This window comes from Dendrobates tinctorius, unplaced genomic scaffold (genome assembly GCF_039654945.1).
Source record: "Dendrobates tinctorius isolate UK_male_01 unplaced genomic scaffold, ASM3965494v1 ptg000011l, whole genome shotgun sequence".
NCBI classification, from domain to species: Eukaryota; Metazoa; Chordata; class Amphibia; order Anura; family Dendrobatidae; genus Dendrobates; species Dendrobates tinctorius.
Window position 1 is genome coordinate 5,674,605 of NW_027361679.1, and position 21,787 is coordinate 5,696,391.

General features: G+C 42.5%; 1 protein-coding gene across 1 annotated transcript in view; it reads right to left on the reverse strand.

Moving 5' to 3' along the window:
* LOC141100816 (alcohol dehydrogenase 1-like) overlaps positions 1 to 21,787 on the reverse strand; it is a 113,107-nt gene that overhangs the window by 21,922 nt on the left and 69,398 nt on the right. The window contains exon 5 of the mRNA XM_073589492.1: positions 10,328 to 10,547. Coding sequence (XP_073445593.1) covers positions 10,328 to 10,547 — 220 coding nt within the window. The remainder of the gene's footprint in view (positions 1 to 10,327; positions 10,548 to 21,787) is intronic.

Consider the following 21,787-nt stretch of genomic DNA (forward strand, 5'->3'; position numbering starts at 1 on the left):
CAGAGGTGGATCACTGATGTTTTGCGGATGTATAAGCTAGAAAGGCATAGGAAACTTGGTCAAAGTTGAAGGAAAGATAAATGCAGCACGTTAACAGCAAATACTGAAGGCAAATTTGCAATCATCAGCCCAGAAGCTGCACATGTGAAGTACTTGGACGTTCCAACATGACAACAATCGAAAATACAAGGCCAAGTCAACCTGTCATTGGCTATAGCACAACAAAGTAAAGGTTCTGGAGTGGCCATGTCAGTCTCCTGACTTCAATATTATTAAACCACTCTGGGGGATCTCAAGAATGCAGTTCATGATAGACAGCCCTGGAATTTACAGGAACTGGAAGTTTTTTGTCAAGAAGAGTTGACATCTTTACCATCTGAGAAAATCAAGAACCTCATCCACAACTACCACAAAAGACTTCAAGCTGTCATTGACGTTAGAAAGGACGATACATGATATTAAGAAACGGGATATGTGAACTTTTGATCGGGGTCATTTGGAAGTTTTGGGTTGTCACTATGATTTAAAAAAGAAAACACAGCAGTTTAACAATAAATGGCTTCAACCAACCATTAACCACGAGTGGAGAAAATGTTTTGGTGTTATCATTCATAGTGTCTGAAAAAAGGCCAAGAAAGCAAAAATTCTGCCAGGGTATGTAAACTTTTGAGCACAACTGTTTATCTAAAGTTTACATGACATGATCCCTTTAAAAGTTCGATAGACCAAGGGATACAAATTTTTGTGTATAAGTAAAGACTTTTTTCTGCCAACTCTGCCATGAAGGCCACCTCTATGGAGTGTACAAATTATTGTGGTCCTATGGACAGATACTCCAGTATCTTGTTTGCTTAGTGGTGCCTCTTGGTAATGGTGTTGCAGCCTCTGTGGCCTTTCAGAAAAGATAAAGTGTATATACTGAAAGACCATGTGAAAATTAGATTGCACACAGGTGGACTTCCTTTCACTAAACATGTGACTTATGAAGGTAATTGTTTGCACCAGAAATTTTTAGGGGCTTTATAGCAAAATGGGTGAATAATATATATATGAATATTCCAATTTTTAGCTATTTTATCCCATAAATTTAAATTATGCCTGTATTTTTTCTCACTTCACTTCAGCAACTTAGACTATTTAGTGCTGATGCATCACACACAAATCGGATTACAAAAATATTTAAACAAGAGTTGTAATGTAACAAAACGTACCAAGGGGTGTGAATTATGTTTTTTGTTTTTCTTAATACTTTGGTAAAGCTTTTCAGTCTGACCTAATAGTTTTAGGGTGTATTGGAACTCACTGACTTTACATAATCATAATGGGAATACAAAGAATTTAGCATCCTAAGGCATATTAAAAAAATATGTACATCTATATATATATAAAGCTGAGTGTATGTATGTGTGTATGTCTCAAGCCATGCCCATTCCACATAGCGCCGCCCACTCCACATAGTCACACTTACTCTGTATAGTCACGCCCACTTCATATAGCCACACCCAAGCTGCACAGCCATGCCCACTACATAGCTCCGCCCTCTTTCTGGTTAATCTCGCCCCTTTATATACTGCTGGATGTATACAATATATGGGCGGCACAGCTCTTATTACAGAGCAGCCACCTGTACACTGCTAGGTGTATGCAACGTATGGGCGGTGCGGCTCTTATTACAGAGTGGCCGCCTGTACACTACTGGGTGCGTCAGAGGTTCTGCGCTGGGCGAGCTCCATACTAACACACAAGACATGACAACACCAGGAGGTAAATTTTTCCCAGGTGAGATGGAGTTCCGTACTGGATGCACCGCTGGCTGGAGGGGTCATCACAAGTAGGGGCCATGGTTAGAGGGGTCACCACAAGCGGGGCCAGAGATTGGAGGGGTCACCATTGGTGGGGGCTGGGGTTTGAGGGGTCACAACAGATCAGGGTTGGAGTAGTCACCAAAGGCAGGGGCCAGGGTTGGAGGGGTCACCACACGTGGGGGCCAGGTTTGGAGGGGTCACCACAAGTGGGGGCCAGAGCTGGAGGGGTCACCACGGGTGGGGGCTAGGGTTGGAGGGGTCACTACAGGCAGGGTCCAGGCTTGGAGGGGTCACCGCAGGCAGGGGCCAGGGTTGGAGTGGTCATCACAGGCAGGGGCTAGGATTGGAGCGGTCACCACAGGCAGGTTGTAGGGGTCACCACATGACCACAGGCGAAAGCCGGGGTTGCAGGTGTCACCTTTGGCGGGTACCAGGGTTGGACGGGTCACCACAGCCGGGAGCCAGAGTAACGGCACCAAACAATATACTATCAATACTTGAGTAATCATTTAGTTAATTTGTTAATTTGTGTGGCAAATCTGTAGTGTTGAATATATGATGTGAAATTTTTTAATGTGCAATATAATCATTATAATTTGTTATAACTAACCACAGTTATTTAATATGCCCGGACAATGCCGGGCAATTCAGCTAGTAGTAGATAAAACCAAGGTAGAACTGATAATTACTCGACCTCTAAGTGGATGACCACATCCAGGACCACTGTGATCCAAGCCAATGTGACGAGACCCTATTTTTATAAATTGCATTAGCCCTGTTATTTATTTAACAGTGATATCTGTCTTATTATTTCTAAAAATACATATTTATCTTTATTAAATGGAATGATCAATTAAAAGGTGTATTTTGTGGTTACTCATGTTGTCTTTATCTTATATTAAAAAATAATCTGAAATATTTAAATGTGAAAAAAATAGCACTTTGAATTGTCAACTATCTTTATTTAAAGCTAGAAATGTTACATTGGTCAACAAAACTGTTTTTTTCTTTCAGCAAAAACAAAATTAACCGGAATTATTATTTTTTTTTTTTTGCTGAATTCGAATATCCTTTCAGATTTTTTTCATTAGGCAAGGTTTTTTTGTGACACATTTCAAATTTTAGGAAAATTTTAAAAATAATGATACTGTAATAATGTAGTCAACATTATATCAAATAAAGTTGACCTAAAAAAAAAGGTTTAATGATGATCTATGAGAATATTTTGTGTCCAGAATGTCTCTCTTCATGGTCCAGCAATAGTTAAACATACTGGGGCTCCACACTTGCTTTTGTACCCCCATTGTAGAAATCTGCTGTTGAAAATGCTCCCTATGCTGGTCACTGACAGCACCAAGATTTTCTGGGAAGAAGTCGAGGTGGGAGTCCTACAAATGAAGTTTTAAGGAAATATTGCATCCCATAGATTGGTATGATTCATTCATATGTCTCTTTCATTACAGCAGCATGCACAACAGGTATTGATGGGAGGACATTATCATTATGCAAAGGAACGGCCTTCAAACTATCTTGATGAATTAAGAAACAATCACTACTTTTCTGCCCGGTGTTGATGTGCATGGGCCTCCAGAACAAACATTATTATGAACAGCTGCGCCTTCTTCAGACTAATAGTTTTTTAAATCACTCTTTCAGCTAAGATACCTGCATATTCTCACATTTTCGCAGAGTAGATTCCATCCTTTGAGCCTGGAACTTAGAAGCTCTGATTGTTGTTTAGACAAGTCTAAACTACTGATAAGGTCATTCAGATTTTCTTGAGATAAGAAGTTGGGTTGGAACCAGGGATTGAAGCTTGATGAAGATAATTTGCATATTCCAGGTGCCTTCTGGGAAAAGCGAAGAGTCTCCCTAAGCAAGAGGATCGTTGGATACAGTCGGGACCAGCTGCTTGCAAAGCCTCTAGGACATTATTGCAAGAAAGCTTTCCTGATTGAGTAGATTACACAAGAAGGAAGACAGGCAGTAAGTCAGCAGGATCTAGGAGCAACATGGCAGATGTGACAACCTACATGGTGAGCTGCAACATGTGCTACATGTTCACAGATAGACCAGAAGAAGAATCCAACTTCACCTGCCTGAAGTGTAGATTAATGGCTAGGGATGGGCGAATCCTGAAATATTCGGAATCGCTAGGCTGTAACGAGTCCGACTTGGAAACTCGCTATTCGTTGCAAGTCTAGCGAGTCCAATGTTAATGAATGGGGATGCGAGTTTTGCAGCGATTCCTGTGCTGGGGAGGAGGAGAATGGGGATGCAGAGTAGAGAGAGAGACTCCTAGCTAGTTTTTTCACAGTTTAATACAAGCAATCCTAGTTTCTTAGCGATTTTGTGTCCAGCTGCTGACACAAAATCGCTAAGAAACTCTGCAAAAACTAGGATTGCCATTCATTTGTATTGGACTCGTTACTGTGCGAGTAATCGCTTGGAAACTCGCAGAGTACTGACTCCTGCGAGTCCCCTACTACTCGCAGAGTAACGAGTCCTAACGAGTAGATTCGCCCATCCCTATTAGTGGCCCTTCTAGAAGAAAAGGAAGCATGCGATCAAAAGAAGCAAGAAGACCATAGAGACATCACCAACCACACAACTCACAAACCGATACCAAGGCCTTGCGGAGGATTACGATGGTACACCTAAGGATGAGGCACAACCAGCACGCAAAGAAGAAAAGGGCACACAGCAACACCCAGAAGTGACAACAAAAAGTACAGCCAAGAAGCGAAGAAGAGTGGTAGTGGTGGGAGACTCACTACTGAGAGGCACAGAAGCAGCCATCTGCAGACCGGATATAACCGCAAGAGAAGTATGCTGCCTCCCAGGTGCGAAGATCAAGGATGTGACCGATAGGATACCAAAGCTCATCAGTTCCAAGGACGTCCACCCATTTCTTCTGATACATGTGGGCTTGGCACCAATGACACGGCAAGGAAGGACCTACCGACAATCTGTAAGGACTTTGAAGAGTTGGGGAAGAAAGTAAAGGAACTGGATGCACAGGAATTTTTTTTTCTATCCTTCCAGTAGACGGGAATGGCACCAGGAGATGGAACAGGATCCTTGATGCGAACAACTGGCTAAGACGACAACAAGGATTCGGATTCCTGGACCACGGTGTGGATTACCTGTGCGATGGACTCCTCGCCAGAGACGAACTACACCTCAACAAACCTGGGAAACACATTCGCCAGAAGACTCGCTCAACTCATCAGGAGAGCGTTAAACTAGAAGAAGAGGAGATGGGAAGAAAAACGTTAGACACGAACATGAAACCAGATATTATACTGATGAATGATATGAGGTGTGGCAAAGAAGATCCAAGACAACATACTCAGAAGGGAGGTAAGAAAATTTCTAAAACAATCAACAGGGAGGAGATTGGAACAAAGCAAAATTCTTTAACATGCATGCTCGCAAACGCCAGAAGCCTGACAAACAAGATGGAAGAACTAGAAGCAGAAATATCTACAGATAACTATGACATAGTGGAAATAACCGAGACATGGTTAGATGAAAGCTATGACTGGGCAGTTAACTTACAGGGTTACAGTCTGTTTAGAAAGGATTGTAAAAATCGGAGTGGAGGAGGGGTTTGTCTTTATGTAAAGTCTTGTCTAAAGTCCACTTTAAGGGAATATATTAGGGTAGGGAATGAGGATGTCGAGTCCATATGGGTCGAAATACATGGAGGGAAAAATAGTTACAAAATTCTCTTTGGGGTCTGTTACAAACCCCCAAATATAACAGAAATCATGGAAAGTTTACTACTAAGGCAGATAGATGAAGCTGCAACCCATAATGAGGTCCTTGTTATGGGGGACTTTAACTACACAGATATTAACTGGGAAACAGAGACCAGCGAAACCCATAAAGGCAACAGGTTTCTGCTAATAGTCAAGAATAATTATCTTTCACAATTGGTGCAGAATCCAACCAGAGGAGCAGCACTTTTAGACCTAATACTTTCTAACAGACCTGACAGAAGAACAAATCTGCAGGTTGTTGGGCATCTAGGAAATAGCGACCACAATATTGTACCGTTTCACTTGCCTTTCGCTAGGGGGACATGTCAGGGAGTCACAAAAACACTGAACTTTAGGAAGGCAAAGTTTGACCAGCTTAGAGATGCCCTTAATCTCTCCACTCTACTCTCAAGATCACATCTCACCACCTGTGCACTCGACCCGATCCCATCCCACTTCATCCCAAACCTCACCACAGTCTTCATCCCAACCCATCTCTTCAACCTATCACTAACAACTGGTGTTTTCCCCTCAAGCTTTAAACATGCCTCCATCACACCTATCCTCAAAAAGCCCTCTCTTGACCCATCCTCTGTATCTAGCTATCGCCCTATATCACTTCTCCCATACGCCTCCAAGCTACTGGAACAACACGTCTACCTTGAACTGTCCTCCCATTTCTCTTCTTGCTCCCTCTTCGACCGCTTACAATCTGGCTTCCGGTCACACCACTCCACTGAAACTGCCCTTACTAAGGTCACCAATGACCTCTTAACTGGCAAGAGCAAGCGACACTACTCTGTCCTCCTCCTCCTGGACCTGTCGGCTGCCTTTGACACAGTGGACCATTCCCTATTATTACAGACCCTCTCATCCCTCGGCATCACAGACTTGGCCCTCTCCTGGATCTCATCATACCTAACAGACCGGACATTCAGCGTCTCCCACTCACACACCACCTCCTCACCTCGCCCCCTATCTGTCGGAGTCCCACAATGTTCAGTCCTTGGGCCCCTGCTGTTCTCTATTTACACCTTTGGCCTGGGACAGCTCATAGAATCTCATGGCTTTCAGTATCATCTTTATGCTGATGACACACAGATCTACATCTCTGGACCAGATATCACCTCCCTACTAACCAGAATCCCTCAATGTCTGTCCACTATTTCATCCTTCTCCGCTAGATATCTGAAAATCAACATGGACAAAACAGAATTCATCATCTTTCCCCCATCTCACGTGACCCCCCCTACGAACCTATCAATTACAGTAAATGACTGCCCACTCTCCCCAGTCCCACAAGCTCGCTGCCTCAGAGTAATCCTTGACGCTGATCTCGCCTTCAAACCACATATCCAAACCCTTTCCACTTCCTGCCGACTTCAACTCAAAAATATTTCACGCATCCGTTCATTCCTCACCCAAGAATCTGCAAAAACCCTAGTCCATGCCCTCAACATCTCTCGCCTTGACTACTGCAACCTCATGCTCTGTGGCCTCCCCTCAAACACTCTCGCACCCATCCAATCTATTCTAAACTCTGCTGCCCGACTAATCCACCTGTCCCCCCGCTATTCCCCAGCTTCTCTCCTCTGTCAATCCCTTCACTGGCTCCCAATTGCACAGAGACTCCATTACAAAACCCTAACCATGACATACAAAGCCATCCACAACTTGTCTCCTCCATACATCTGTGACCTCGTCTCCTGGTACTTTCCCGCACGCAACCTCCGATCCTCACAAGATCTCCTTCTCTACTCCCGTCTTATCTCCTCTTCCCACAATCGCATACAAGATTTCTCTCGCGCATCACCCCTACTCTGCAACTCTCTACCACAACATATCAGACTCTCACCTACCTTCGAAACCTTCAAAAAGAGCCTGAAGACCCACCTCTTCCGACAAGCCTATAACCTGCAGTAACCACCGATCGACCAAACCGCTGCACGACCAGCTCTACCCTCGCCTACTGTATTATCACCCATCCCTTGAAGATTGTGAGCCCTCGTGGGCAGGGTCCTCTCTCCTGTACCAGTTATGACTTGTATTGTTTAAGATTATTGTACTTGTTTTTATGTATACCGCTCCTCACATGTAAAGCGCCATGGAATAAATGGCACTATAACAATAAATAATAATAATAATAATAATAATAATAATCTGGTTGACTGGGACAATGTCCTCAGAAATAAGAATACAGAAAATAAATGGGAAATGTTTAAGAACATCCTTAATAGGCACTGTAAGCGGTTTATACCTTGTGGGAATAAAAGGACAAGAAATAGAAAAAACCCAATGTGACTAAACAAAAAAGTAAAAGGGGCAATTAACAGTAAAAAGAAAGCATTTAAACTACTAAAGCAGGATGGCACCGTTGAAGCTCTAAAAAACTATAAGGAGAAAAATTCTTTATCTAAAAAAATAATTAAAGCTGCCAAAAAGGAAACAGAGAAGCATATTGCTAAGGAGAGTAAAACTAATCCCAAGCTGTTCTTCAACTATATCAATAGTAAAAGAATCAAAAGTGAAAGTGTAGGCCCATTAAAAAATTGTGACGAAAGTATGGTTGTAGATGATGAGGAAAAAGCTAATATATTAAACACCTTCTTCTCCACGGTATTCACGGTGGAAAATGAAATGCTAGGTGAAATGCCAGACAAAGAAAACTCTGTATATTAAGGGTCACCAATCTAACCCAAGAATAGGTGCAAAACCGGCTAAATAAGATTAAAATAGATAAATCTCTGGGTCTGGATGGCATACACCCACAAGTACTAAGAGAACTAAGCAATGTAATAGGCAAACCATTATTTCTTATATTTAGAGACTCTATAGCGACGAGGTCTGTTCCACAGGACAGGCGCATAGCAAGTGTGGTACCAATATTCAAAAAGGGCTCTAAAAGTGAACCTGGAAATTATAGGCCAGTAAGTCTAACCTCTATTGTTGGTAAAATATTTGAAGGGTTTCTGAGGGATGTTATTCTGGATTATCTCAATGAGAATAACTGTTTAACACCATAACAGCATGGGTTTATGAGGAATCGCTCCTGTCAAACCAATCTAATCATTTTTTATGAAGAGGTAAGCTATAGACTGGACCAAGGTGAGTCATTGGATGTGGTATATCTTGATTTTTCCAAAGCGTTTGATACCGTGCCACACAAGAGGTTGGTACACAAAATGAGAATGCTGGGTCTGGGGGAAAATGTGTGTAAATGGGTAAGTAACTGGCTTAGTGATAGAAAGCAGAGGGTGGTTATAAATGGTATATTCTCTAACTGAGTCGCTGTGACCAGTGGGGTGCCGCAGGGGTCGGTGTTGGGACCTATTCTCTTCAACATATTTATTAACGATCTGGTAGAAGGTTTGCACAGTAAAATATCGATATTTGCAGATGATACAAAACTATGTAAAGCAGTCAATACAAGAAAAGATAGTATTCTGCTACAGATGGATCTGGATAAGTTGGGAACTTGGGCCGAAAGGTGGCAGATGCAGTTTAACATTGATAAATGTAAGGTTATACACATGGGAAGAAGGAATCAATATCACCATTACACACTGAAATCTGACATGGAGAAGGACTTGGGGATCCTAGTTAATGATAAACTTACCAGGAGCAGCCAGTGCCAGGCAGTGGCTGCCAAGGCAAACAGGATCATGGGGTGCATTAAAAGAGGTCTGGATACACATGATGAGAGCATTATACTGCCTCTGTACAAATCTCTGGTTAGACCGCACATGGAGTACTGTGTACAGTTTTGGGCACCGGTGCTCAGGAAGGATATAATGGAACTAGAGCAGGTACAAAGGAGGGCAACAAAATTAATAAAGGGGATGGGGAACTACAATACCCAGAGAGATTAGCAAAATTAGGATTATTTAGTCTAGAAAAAGACGACTGAGGGGCAATCTAATAACCATGTATAAGTATATAAGGGGACAATACAAATATCTCTCCGAGGATCTGTTTATACCAAGGAAGGAGATGGTCACAAGGGGGCATTCTGTTAAAATTACAAATAAAAAATACATGTAAAAAATTATGGTCTGATGAAAAAAATATATCAACATATTTGAATTCCGGATGTGAAATCCTACTAGAATAGCCAATAAGTGTTCTTGTGAAAAAATCATGTTGAGCAGTGCTTTTAAAGGAGCTTTTCATTGCCTTTATCACCAACAAATTGCAATGCCTAATAGAGGAGTGTAAGACATTTGCAAACATTATTATTTATTTATTTACCCTGATAAAGGCACCGGTTCAGCATCGAACTGCGTTGGAACAATAAAAAACTGTTTTGGACCACAAAAGGTTTCTCAGCCCATTCAACATGATATCATCCTCCTCTACTAGATTTTCAAACATAATTCTTTGTGAGTGTGGTGTGACGTCCAATTACAAAATGATGCTTTATCAGGTAGACAAATGAGGTTATAATGTGTCAGTGTCAGTGGATGGTCCTGATCTCCTGTAAGCCCTGACCCCACTCCTCCCTTTGGCTTGATTGATAGCTCCATGGCTAACTGTTGTCACCTTCTCCTACACTCTACTTCACTGCACTTGGACCATTAATCTACAGCCACAGCACTTTTCAGGAAGGCCTACTAATTCATTGGCCAATACTATTTTATTGTATTAAGCTTGACTATTCATTCATAAATGTCCTGCATGGACTGTTAATAAGTATTTACTTGGTGGTTAATCATTTTCTAAATTATGTATAGAATTATTGGTCAAGTTCTCTGTTCTTACTTTTGCAGTATTTATAGCTGAGCCATATCCAGTAGTAAATCCACAGCCAATCAAACAGACTTTTTCCAGTGGAGCGTCCTTATGTATTTTAGCGACAGAAATATCATCCACTACAGTGTATTCCGTGAAGGTGCTAGTACCCGCGAAGTTGTGAATACCTATCCCTTTGCAGGTAAATCTGATGGGGCTCTCCAATATGGTGCCATCATGTTTGCCAAAGCTGGTTAAAATAGAAACAAAATAAAAGGCATTAAAAGTACAGCTTAAGATCACATTGTACAACACATTGTTGAAAACCATAGTTTGAAGAGAATCTGTCACTTGCCATTAATATGTACGGAACAGCTGTTCCACTGAATAAGTTTCTATTGCTTTTTATTATTTGTTTTTGCTCCTGTGCCGCTACATTCTTGAGAGATGGCATCCTTTTGGTGTATTTTATGTAAGTTTAATCTTGTTAGCCAAGGAGGTAAGACATACATAGAGATGAGTTATGGATCACAGCTATATGGCTAACAGCTTATTTTTAAAATTGTTATTTCCATTTTAGTAAGTGAGCCCCATCTATAGCCTAAGTTATAATATGCATATCACTAGGGCACTGACTGCAGGCACCTCCGCCAATCACAAAAACGTTGCTTTGAATTGAGCCACTAGAATAAAGCAGTGCTCAATCAATTCCTTTTTTATAGGGCTGCTGAAGATAGCTGATGTACTTGTCTAACTCCAGTAGTCTCATAGACATGAATGGAGTGGTGGCACACATGCAAAGTCAACAGTGCATTCTGATGGGGCATTTTAGAACCCCATTCTCAGAAACAGAATGGCCCCAGAGGTTGGACTCACAGCAATCATCAAGTTGTCATCAATAATATGGGTAGCTCATAATTTCCAAAGCTGTGAATAACCCTCTTATTTTTTAATATCTCATATGTATAGTGGTTGGAAACGAATCTAACTGTTTAGACTAGGTAGGAATTATCTATGATAGTTAACAAAACATTAGCTAGAATAGAGTGAAACATTATTAAAATCATATAATTTATTTATGATTTATATCTTTACTTTTTAATTTTTCTGCAGACACAAAAAGATAATTTTTCACATACTACATAGAACTAGATATATAAATCTTCCTCTTCTCATCTCCTGCAGCTTGCTTGTCTTAGCTCATTATTAGATCTTTATGATTTTACCTTTGTCCCACCATTGGAAAAGTGCGACTCCTGGACCCCTGATGAAGCTATGGTGCAGTAGCGATGCAAATGGGGTCTCACATAATTCTTTCTCTGTCTTCTTGATATTGAGTTCCTATATTTTGAAGATTATATACTGCGCCTTAATTGCAACAAGCACCTTTGGGTTTCATTGCTTTATTGTCATCTGCTGCTATCTAATTGCTTGAATACTTGTTCATACTAGTTATATTGATCTGTATTCCATTCCTGCATTTATACTGGTTGAGTATTGCTTTTTCAGGGGGACTCGAGGTGTCTTTATCCTGTTGTTTTTTGTTAGGATTTATTTTGGATAATTGAACCTACCCCTGATGTTTTTAATTATTTGTCTGTGGTGATTTGTTATTTATTTTTTTTCTTCTTAATAATTGCCTCTATATGGTTGCACACTATTTTTACAGTGCAGCTTTTTTCTTCTCTTTTTATACAGTAACTTTTTTTTGCCCAGATAAGAGTCACCCTTTTTTTGTATTATTGCTCTGCCCACTATGCTTGTTTTTTTTGTCAAAAGAGCAACTCCTGGCAGATCCTGACAACTACCATAAGATCTTCAGGGCATTGTAGTTTTCCCAAAATATTGTGAAGTCTTTGGGTGTGGGACAAGAGTCATAGCTTGACAGTTGTATCAATTGTTACTTTTTCCAGTTTATTAAAGGGAACCTGTCAGTAAGATTGTGTTGAGTAACCTACAGACAGTGCCAGGTTGGCGCCATTATACTGATTAAAATGATAACTTGGCTGATGAAATCCATCTTGTGGTTGTTGTTTATCATTTTAATCAGTATAACGCCGCCAACCTGACACTGTCTGCAGGTTACTGTGCAAAATACTGCTGACAGGTTCCCTTTTAAGTGAATCTGTCAGCAGGATTTCACACCCCAAAATTTTTATATGCATATGTTGCTATTTCAAAGTCAAGTCCTTTTAATCTTTTAATGGCCAGATCATTCCTCCATTACTGAGAAATCAACATATGAATTGATATGCAAATAAGTCTGTAAATCTGAAACCTCTGTCACTCCAGCTATCTCCTCCTGCTTAACTGACAGCTTCTTTGCTGAGGGACTTCAGGAAAAGGAGTCTGTAGTCAAGCAGGAGGAGGTGGACTCTGGTCAGAGAAAAGAGAGGAGTGACAGAGGCTTCAGACTGTCAGCCTCATTTGCATATCAATTCAGATGCTGATTTCACAGTAATGGAAGAATGAACTGGTCATGCTTGATTTGTCTTTGAAAGAGCTACATGCACATTTAAATAGTTTGGGGTGTGAAATCATGCTGACCGATTCCCTTTATATTTAGGTATAATGAATGGAACACCAATGTCCCTAAGGCCCCCTTCAAATGTCCATATAAAACTTATACGGGAAAAAAAACAATACCAGTGTCATCATTGTTTTTGATCAGTGTGTCATCGGAGTGCCATCAGTGTGCCATACGTGTTTTTCCATTATGGATAAAGAAACAATGAAATTGCAAACATTCTCCTACATGTTGCAGTGTTAAACAAATACATCACACAGATGGCACACGGATGACATTTTGTGCTGTATGCATTTTTCTCAAACCTATAGTGTGTTCTGCCAGTCTGAATAAAGGCAATATGTCCCTATTTGTGTGCTGGTTTGTTTTTTGTTATAGCACCATCTAGTGGTGAATTAATTTATAACCTGTGTCTTTAACAGCTGATAGAGTGTTGCATTGTGGGATTAAAGCAAGGTATCTGGGAAGAAGAAACTCCATTTTCTTTTGTGTTCTTCTTCGGACGCACGTGTTCGTTTGTCCTCCTGTAACTGCTCCAATTGCAATTGTGTTGCTATCTTGGTAAAGCAAATCGGGTAAGATTAATATCTCTGTTCTTGCAATACAGTATTATACAGAAATTTGATTAATTGTATAGCAGCCAGTACAACGGAGATGTGATTATTAGAGATCTGTTTATTTTCCTGTTCAAGTTTGCATCACACTGTATACTTTCCTGTTAATTGTAAAGTATCAAATGTGTGATTATTTGCCCAATACTTACCTATGTTGTTTGTATTCTTGTAGTTTTACCGCACATGTTCTATACCTGTTCACTAATAAACAAGTTAGACTACAGAGAACGGTCTGCTTATTAGTAAGACAGAAAGTTGATTTTGCAGTATGTCAGATTGTACACCGTATCAACATGTATGAAGACAGAACATATAGACTTCTATTGACTCTTGTCATCTGTACTACCAGAAAAAAATTTACATGTGAAGATTACCATGTGTTATAAAGGGTACAGTGGGTATGGAAAGTATTCAGACCCCTTTAAATTTTTCACTCTTTGTTTCATTGCAGCCATTTGGTAAATTCAAAGAAGTTCATTTTTTTCTCATTAACCCCTTCCCGACCAATGACGCCACATAGGTGTCATGAAAACCTGTGCCATTATGACCAGTGATGTCTATGTGGCGTCATGACTTTAAAGCTCCCCTGCGGGTCGGGTGACTGGGGTCACTGAAAGATCACCCAACCCGCAGATACAAGGGGCTTTGAACTTCACCACAGGGGGTGTGGCTTTGCCCCCACATGGCTACGATCGCTCTGATTGGCTGTTAAAAGTGAAACAGCCAATCAGAGTGATAGTAATATTTCACCAATGAAAGCAGCATCGGACATGGCTGGTGTTATGATTGAGTCACCGTAGGAGGCAAAAACAGAAATGCTAGCTAAGTCCTGAAAACCAGAGAAGTTGGCAACTATCAGATTGCAGACCCCTGAACCTATCAACACAACTAGCAGTAGCCGTGGGGGGTTCCTATGATGACCTAGACCCCTTGATCACAGCCGGAGAGATACATAGGCCTAAAGAAGGAAAGGGGAAATCTAACTGCCCCAGAGCAGACCCCAAAGCAATAGGCAGCCCCCCACATATAATGACGGTGAAGCAAGATGAAAACACTTACACAGACAGAAAGACAGGCTGAGCAAAGACGGGGCCCAAAAACTACCTAGATAGGAACGGATAGGAAGGCTGCTGTCTGCAATCTGCCAAAACCCTATCAGAGACAAAAGCCAACAAGCTGATATAAAAATGGCCCTGAAGCAACTAAGCTTCAAAAACTAAATCAGCACTCAGGTATATTCAGAAGACAGAGCTCAAGGAACACTGCACACTCCAGCAGGGAGTGGCAGAATCCAATAAGCAAGAAAAACAAAAACAAATCTTAAATGCAAAAGGCAAAACAGAAAACTTAGCTTTAGGAGAGCAGGAATCAGACTTGTGTCCAAGAGTCCACAGAGAAACACCCGCAGGGCAGAAAGGGCGTAGGCTGCCTTAAATCCAGTCAGTGACTCCACTCAGCCAATCGTCTTCATTAGTCCCAGGTGTCTGATAATCAGGCTCACTACCTTCCTTCACTATAATAGGGAGTTCACCAGGCCACAGTGACGGAGGGGAAAATGAACTCACAACAGTACCCCCCCTTGAGGAGGGGTCACCGAACCCTCAACAATGCTACCAGGGCGATGAGGGTGAGCCCGATGAAAGGCAAGCACCAATCTTTTGGCATGAATATCAGAGGCAGAGACCCAGGAATTATCCTCCTGACCATAACCCTTCCACTTAACCAAATACTGGAGTCTCCGTCTAGCCAGACGGGAATCCAGAATTTTCTCTACCTCATATTCCAAGTTACCTTCAACCAATACAGGGTCCGGAGGTGCCACCTCAGGCACAACTGGCTCAACAAACCTCTTCAACAAGGACTTATGGAACACATTATGGATCTTAAATGTGACAGGAAGAGCCAAACGAAAAGAGACCGGATTAATAATCTCCAAAATCTTGTAAGGTCCAATAAATCTAGGCTTAAACTTAGGAGAAGCCACCTTCATAGCAATATTTTTTGATGATAACCACACCATATCACCAATCTTAAACTGGGGACCAATGGTCCTCTGTCGATTGGAAAACCGCTGGGCCTTTTCCTGGGAGAGAGATAACTTATCCACCACTTGGTCCCAGATCTGATGCATTCTCTCCACCACAGTGTCAACACCTGGGCAGGCAGAAGGCTCCCCCTGCCCTGAAGAAAATCGAGGGTGAAAACCAAAGTTACAAAAAAAAGGTGACATCAAAGTGGCAGAACTAGCTCTATTATTTAAAGCAAATTCGGCCAAGGGCAAAAATGAAACCCAATCATTCTGATCAGCGGAAATAAAACATCTCAAATACGACTCCAAGATCTGGTTTGTTCTCTCTGTCTGCCCATTGGTCTGAGGGTGAAAAGCAGAGGAGAAGGACAACTGAATTCCCAACTTGGAACAGAACGTCCTCCAAAATTTAGACACAAATTGAACTCCTCTGTCAGATACAATGTTCTCAGGAATCCCGTGCAAGCGAACCACCTGTTGCAAAAACAGAGGCACCAACTCAGAGGAAGATGGCAACTTAGGGAGTGGTACAAGATGAACCATCTTAGAGAACCTATCACAAATCACCCAAATAACAGTCATTCTTTGAGAGACCGGCATATCAGAGATGAAATCCATTGAAATATGGGTCCATGGCCTCCTGGGGACCGGCAAAGGCATCAACAACCCACTAGAGCGAGAACAAGATTTAGACCGGGAGCAAGTCCCACAGGACTGCACAAAATTCCTGACATCATGAGACAAGGTGGGCCACCAAAAAGAGCGACTCACCAGATCTCTAGTACCAAAAATACCTGGATGACCAGCCAATGCAGAGCAATGAACTTCAGACATCACTCTCTTCTTCCACTGGTCAGGAACATACAACTTTCCACTGGGGCAACGCTCAGGTTTGTCCTCCTGGAACTCTTGCAGAGCAAGTCTCAAATCGGGCGAGATGGCAGAAAGAACTACCCCTTCGCCTAAGATGGTGGCAGGCTTGGTCACCACAGGAGAATCAGCAAAGAAACTCCTAGAGAGGGCGTCTGCCTTGACATTCTTAGTTCCAGGAAGGAAAGAGACCACAAAATCAAAACGTGTAAAAAACAAGGCCCACCTAGCCCGTCTAGGTTTCAAGCGTTTAGCCGACTCTAGGTAAATCAAATTTTTGTGGTCAGTGAGGACTACAACTTGATGTTTGGCTCCCTCCAACCAATGTCTCCACTCCTCAAATGCCCATTTCATGGCCAACAGTTCCCGATTCCCCACATCATAGTTACGTTCAGATGAAGAGAACTTTTGGGAAAAGAAAGCACAGGGATTCATTTTAGATGTTACCGGATCCTTTTGGGACAACACCGCTCCTGCACCAATCTCAGAAGCATCCACCTCTACCTGGAACGGGAGTGAGACATCAGGTTGCCACAGAACCGGGGCGGAGGTAAATCTACGCTTCAGCTCCTGAAAGGAAGCAACCGCCTCCGGAGACCAATTCAACACATCCGCACCCTTCCTGGTCAGGTCAGTCAATGGTTTGGCAATACTAGAAAATTTTGCTATAAATTTCCGATAAAAATTAGCAAAACCCAAAAACTTCTGGAGGGCCTTCAAAGAAGTGGGCTGAACCCAATCATAAATGGCCTGTACCTTGGCCGGGTCCATTTCAATAGTTGACGGAGACAAAATAAATCCCAAAAAAGAAATTCTCTGTACTCCAAAAAGGCATTTTGATCCTTTGACATACAGAGAATTCTCTCTCAAGATCCGGAACACAGTCCGAACATGTTCCACATGAGAATCCCAATCCTTGGAGAAGATCAAAATATCATCCAGATAGATAATCAAAAATTTATCGACAAAGTCTCGGAAAATATCGTTCATGAAGCACTGGAAGACAGAAGGGGCATTAGTGAGCCCAAAAGGCATCACCAGGTACTCAAAATGTCCCTCCGGAGTATTAAACGCCGTCTTCCATTCATCCCCTGCTTAATGCGAATAAGATTATACGCCCCCCTGAGGTCAAGCTTGGTAAACCAGCAAGCACCTCTGACTCTAGAGAATAGATCCGAAATCAGGGGTAACGGATACTGATATTTAATAGTAATTTTTTTGAGGGCACGATGATCAATACAAGGCCTTAAAGAACCATCCTTCTTGGCCACAAAAAAAAAGGCACCTAAGGGTGAAGAGGATGGTCTAATATGACCCTTCTCCAATGCCTCCTTAATATAGGACCGCATAGCCTCGTGCTCGGGTACAGATAAATTGAAGAGCCGACCCTTAGGAAATTTACACCCCGGGTTTAGTTCAATTGCACAGTCATAACTCCTATGAGGAGGCAAGGACGCAGACTCATTCTCACTAAATACATCATAGTAGTCCGCCAAATAGTCAGGAACCTCATGCGACTGAGGAGAGGTGGAAAAAACCGGAGCCTCACTAAAGGTACACCGGCAACCTCAACTCACCACAGACACAGACTTCCAATCCAAAACTGGATTATGAATCTGCAACCAGGGAAACCCCAGAACAACGGCATCATGCAGACCATGCAACACCAAAAATCTGCAGTTTTCTTGGTGGTCTGGGGCGACCCGCATGACCAACTGGGCCCAAAACTGAGGTTTATTTTTAGCCAGAGGGGTAGCATCAATCCCCCTCAAAGGGATAGGCGTCTGCAGAGGTGTCAACGGAAATCCACAACGTTTAGCAAAATCCAAGTCCATTAGGTTTAGCGCTGCTCCCGAATCCACAAAAGCCTTGGCGAAAAATGTGGACAGGGAAGAGATCAGAGTAATCGCCAAAAGAAACTTAGGCTGAACCCCACCAACAGAAAACGTGTGTGCAAAGCGTTTCTCACGTTTAGGACAAACAGAAATAACATGTGAGGCATCTCCACAGAAAAAACACAGCTTATTACGCCTTCTGAATTCCTGACGTTGCGCCTTAGACAAAACTCTATCACATTGCATAGGTTCAGATGTCTGTTCAACCGGTGGCAACACCTCTCGTGTAATCCTGCGTTCACGTAAACGCTGATCAACCTGAATGGCTAAAGACATATAATCGTCCAGACCAGAGGGAACAGGAAATCCCACCATAGTATCTTTTACGGCTTCTGACAAACCCTTCCGAAAGAGAGCAGCCAAGGAACTATCATTCCAGGTAGTAAGGACCGCCCACTTTCGGAACTTTTGACAGTACAACTCTGCAGATTCTCGACCCTGGTTCAATGCTAACAGGGTCTTTTCAGCCTGATCAATAGCATTAGGTTCGTCATACAGCAACCCCAAGGCTTGAAAAAATGCGTTCACATTAGTCAGAATAGGGTAATCTGGTTTCAAAGAAAACGCCCAATCCTGGGGATCGCCGCGCAGCAAAGAGATGACAATTTTAACCTGCTGCGCGGGGCTCCCTGAAGAGTTAGGCTTCAAAGCAAAAAATAATTTACAATTATTTTTGAAACTCAAAAATTTAGATCGATCCCCAAAAAATACATCAGGTATGGGGATCTTTGGTTCAACAGCATGTGAACGAGCAAGATAGGCGGAAATTCCTCGCACGAGCTGCTCCACACGATCAGACACTTGCTTTATCTCCATTGAGAGAAAAAAAAATTCCCCCTACGGCCTCAGAGATATAGAGGAAAGAATATACACTTTTTTTTTTTTTTTAAACACAATTCTTTCCTGCTATTGAGTACCCCAGGATCTGCGGTTGGGCGGGTGATTCTGTTATGATTGAGTCACCGTAGGAGGCAAAAACAGAAATGCTAGCTAAGTCCTGAAAACCAGAGAAGTTGGCAACTATCAGATTGCAGACCCCTGAACCTATCAACACAACTAGCAGTAGCCGTGGGGGGTTCCTACGATGACCTAGACCCCTCGATCACAGCCGGAGAGATACATAGGCCTAAAGAAGGAAAGGGGAAATCTAACTGCCCCAGAGCAGACCCCAAAGCAATAGGCAGCCCCCCACATATAATGACGGTGAAGCAAGATGAAAACACTTACACAGACAGAAAGACAGGCTGAGCAAAGACGGGGCCCAAAAACTACCTAGATAGGAACGGATAGGAAGGCTGCTGTCTGCAATCTGCCAAAACCCTATCAGAGACAAAAGCCAACAAGCTGATATAAAAATGGCCCTGAAGCAACTAAGCTTCAAAAACTAAATCAGCGCTCAGGTACATTCAGAAGACAGAGCTCAAGGAACACTGCACACTCCAGCAGGGAGTGGCAGAATCCAATAAGCAAGAAAAACAAAAACAAATCTTAAATGCAAAAGGCAAAACAGAAAACTTAGCTTTAGGAGAGCAGGAATCAGACTGGTGTCCAAGAGTCCACAGAGAAACACCTGCAGGGCAGAAAGGGCGTAGGCTGCCTTAAATCCAGTCAGTGACTCCACTCAGCCAATCGTCTTCATTAGTTCCAGGTGTCTGATAATCAGGCTCACTACCTTCCTTCACTAGAATAGGGAGTTCACCAGGCCTCAGTGACGGAGGGGAAAATGAACTCACAACAGGCTGGAGAAAGTTACCTGACCCCCCCACACATTGGCTGGCGGGGGCAATCGGCCCCTGCCACTGAATGATGTCATCATCTGCCCCCCAGCCTTCCTTCCGCTCCCCCCAACCACCCCCCGGTGCTTCCCGAGTGCCTCTGTCGCTCCCGGTGTCCCACGGTCCTGGATCATGGGCACTGCCATCTTGGAAAATGGTGAGTGCATGCGCAGTGCGTCCGCCCGAATCTGCCAGCTGCAGATTTGATACATTCATTTTGATCACTCTCACAGTGATCAAAATTAAATAAAAAGTAAATAAACCCCCCTCTTTCACCCCCATAGGTAGGCACATATAGCAAAATAAAGAAAATAATTTTATTTTTATTTTTCCATTAGGGCTAGGGTTAGGGCTAGAGTTAGGGTTAGTGCTAGGGTTAGGGCTAGGGTTAAGGGTTAGGGTTAGGGCAAGGGTTAGGGTTAGGGCTAGGGTTAGGGTTAGAGTTGGAATTAGGGTTAGGGTTGGAATTAGGGTTAGGGTGGAATTAGGGTTAGGGTTGGAGTTAGGGTTCGGGTGGGGTTAGGGTTAGGGTTAGAATTAGGGTTAGGGTTGGAATTAGGGTTAAGATTAGGGTTAGGCTTGTGGATAGGGTTATAGTTAGGGTTGGGATTAGGGTTAGGGGTATGTTGGAGTTAGGGTTGTGGTTAGAGGTGTGTTGGGGTTAGAATTGATGGGTTTCCACTGTTTAGGCACATCAGGGGGTCTCCAAACGCGACATGGTGCCACCATTTATTCCAGCCAATTTTGCGCTCAAAAAGAAAAACAGTGCTCCCTCCCTTCCAAGCCCCGACATGTGCCCAAACAGTGGTTTACCTCAACATATGGGGTATCAGCGTACTCAGGACAAATTGCACAACAACTTTGCGGGTCTAATTTCTCCTGTTACCCTGGGTAAAATAAAAAATTGCGGGCTAAAAAATGATTTTTGCGGAAAAAAAATGATTTTTTATTTTCACTGCTATGCATTACAAACTTATGTGAAGCACTTGGGGTTTCAAAGTGCTCACCAGACATCTAGATAAGTTCCTTGGAAGGTCTAGTTTCCAAAATGGGGTCACTTGTGGGGAGTTTCTACTGTTTAGGCACATCTGGGGCTCTGCAAATGTAACAACGACCGCAGATCATTCCATCAAAGTCTGCATTTCAAAATGTCACTACTTCCATTCTGAGCCCTGACGTGTGCCCAAACAATGGTTCCCCCCACATATGGGGTGCCAGCGTACTCAGGACAATTTGGACAACAACTTTTGGGGTCCAATTTATCCTGTTACCCTTGTGGGGTAAAAAATTGTGGGCTAAAAATGATTTTTTGGAGGAAAAAAATGTTTTTTTTATTTTCACAGCGTTGAAGCGCTCTGTTAGCGCGAAACGGCAGTTGTCAGCCTTTTCTACATCTCCTTGTCACTCCCCCGGCCACACATGTGTTACATATGTCAATAAACCTGTGACATCTCTTCAACTTGATGTGTGCGACCTTCTTTCTTCGTTGGGCTCCAATGTTTAGGCACACATGGACTCTCCAAACGCGATATGGCAACCGCTAAATATTCCAGCATATTTTCCATTCAAAAGTCAAATGGTGCTCCTTCCCTTCCGAGCCCTGCCGTGCGCCCAAACAGTGGTTTATGACCACATATGAGGTATCGGTATATTCAGGAAAAATTGCCCAACAAATTTTAAGATCCATTTTATCCTGTTGCCTATATGAAAATGAAAAAATTGATGATAAAAGAAAATTTTTGTTCAAAAAAATTAAAATGTCCATTTTTTCCTTCTACGT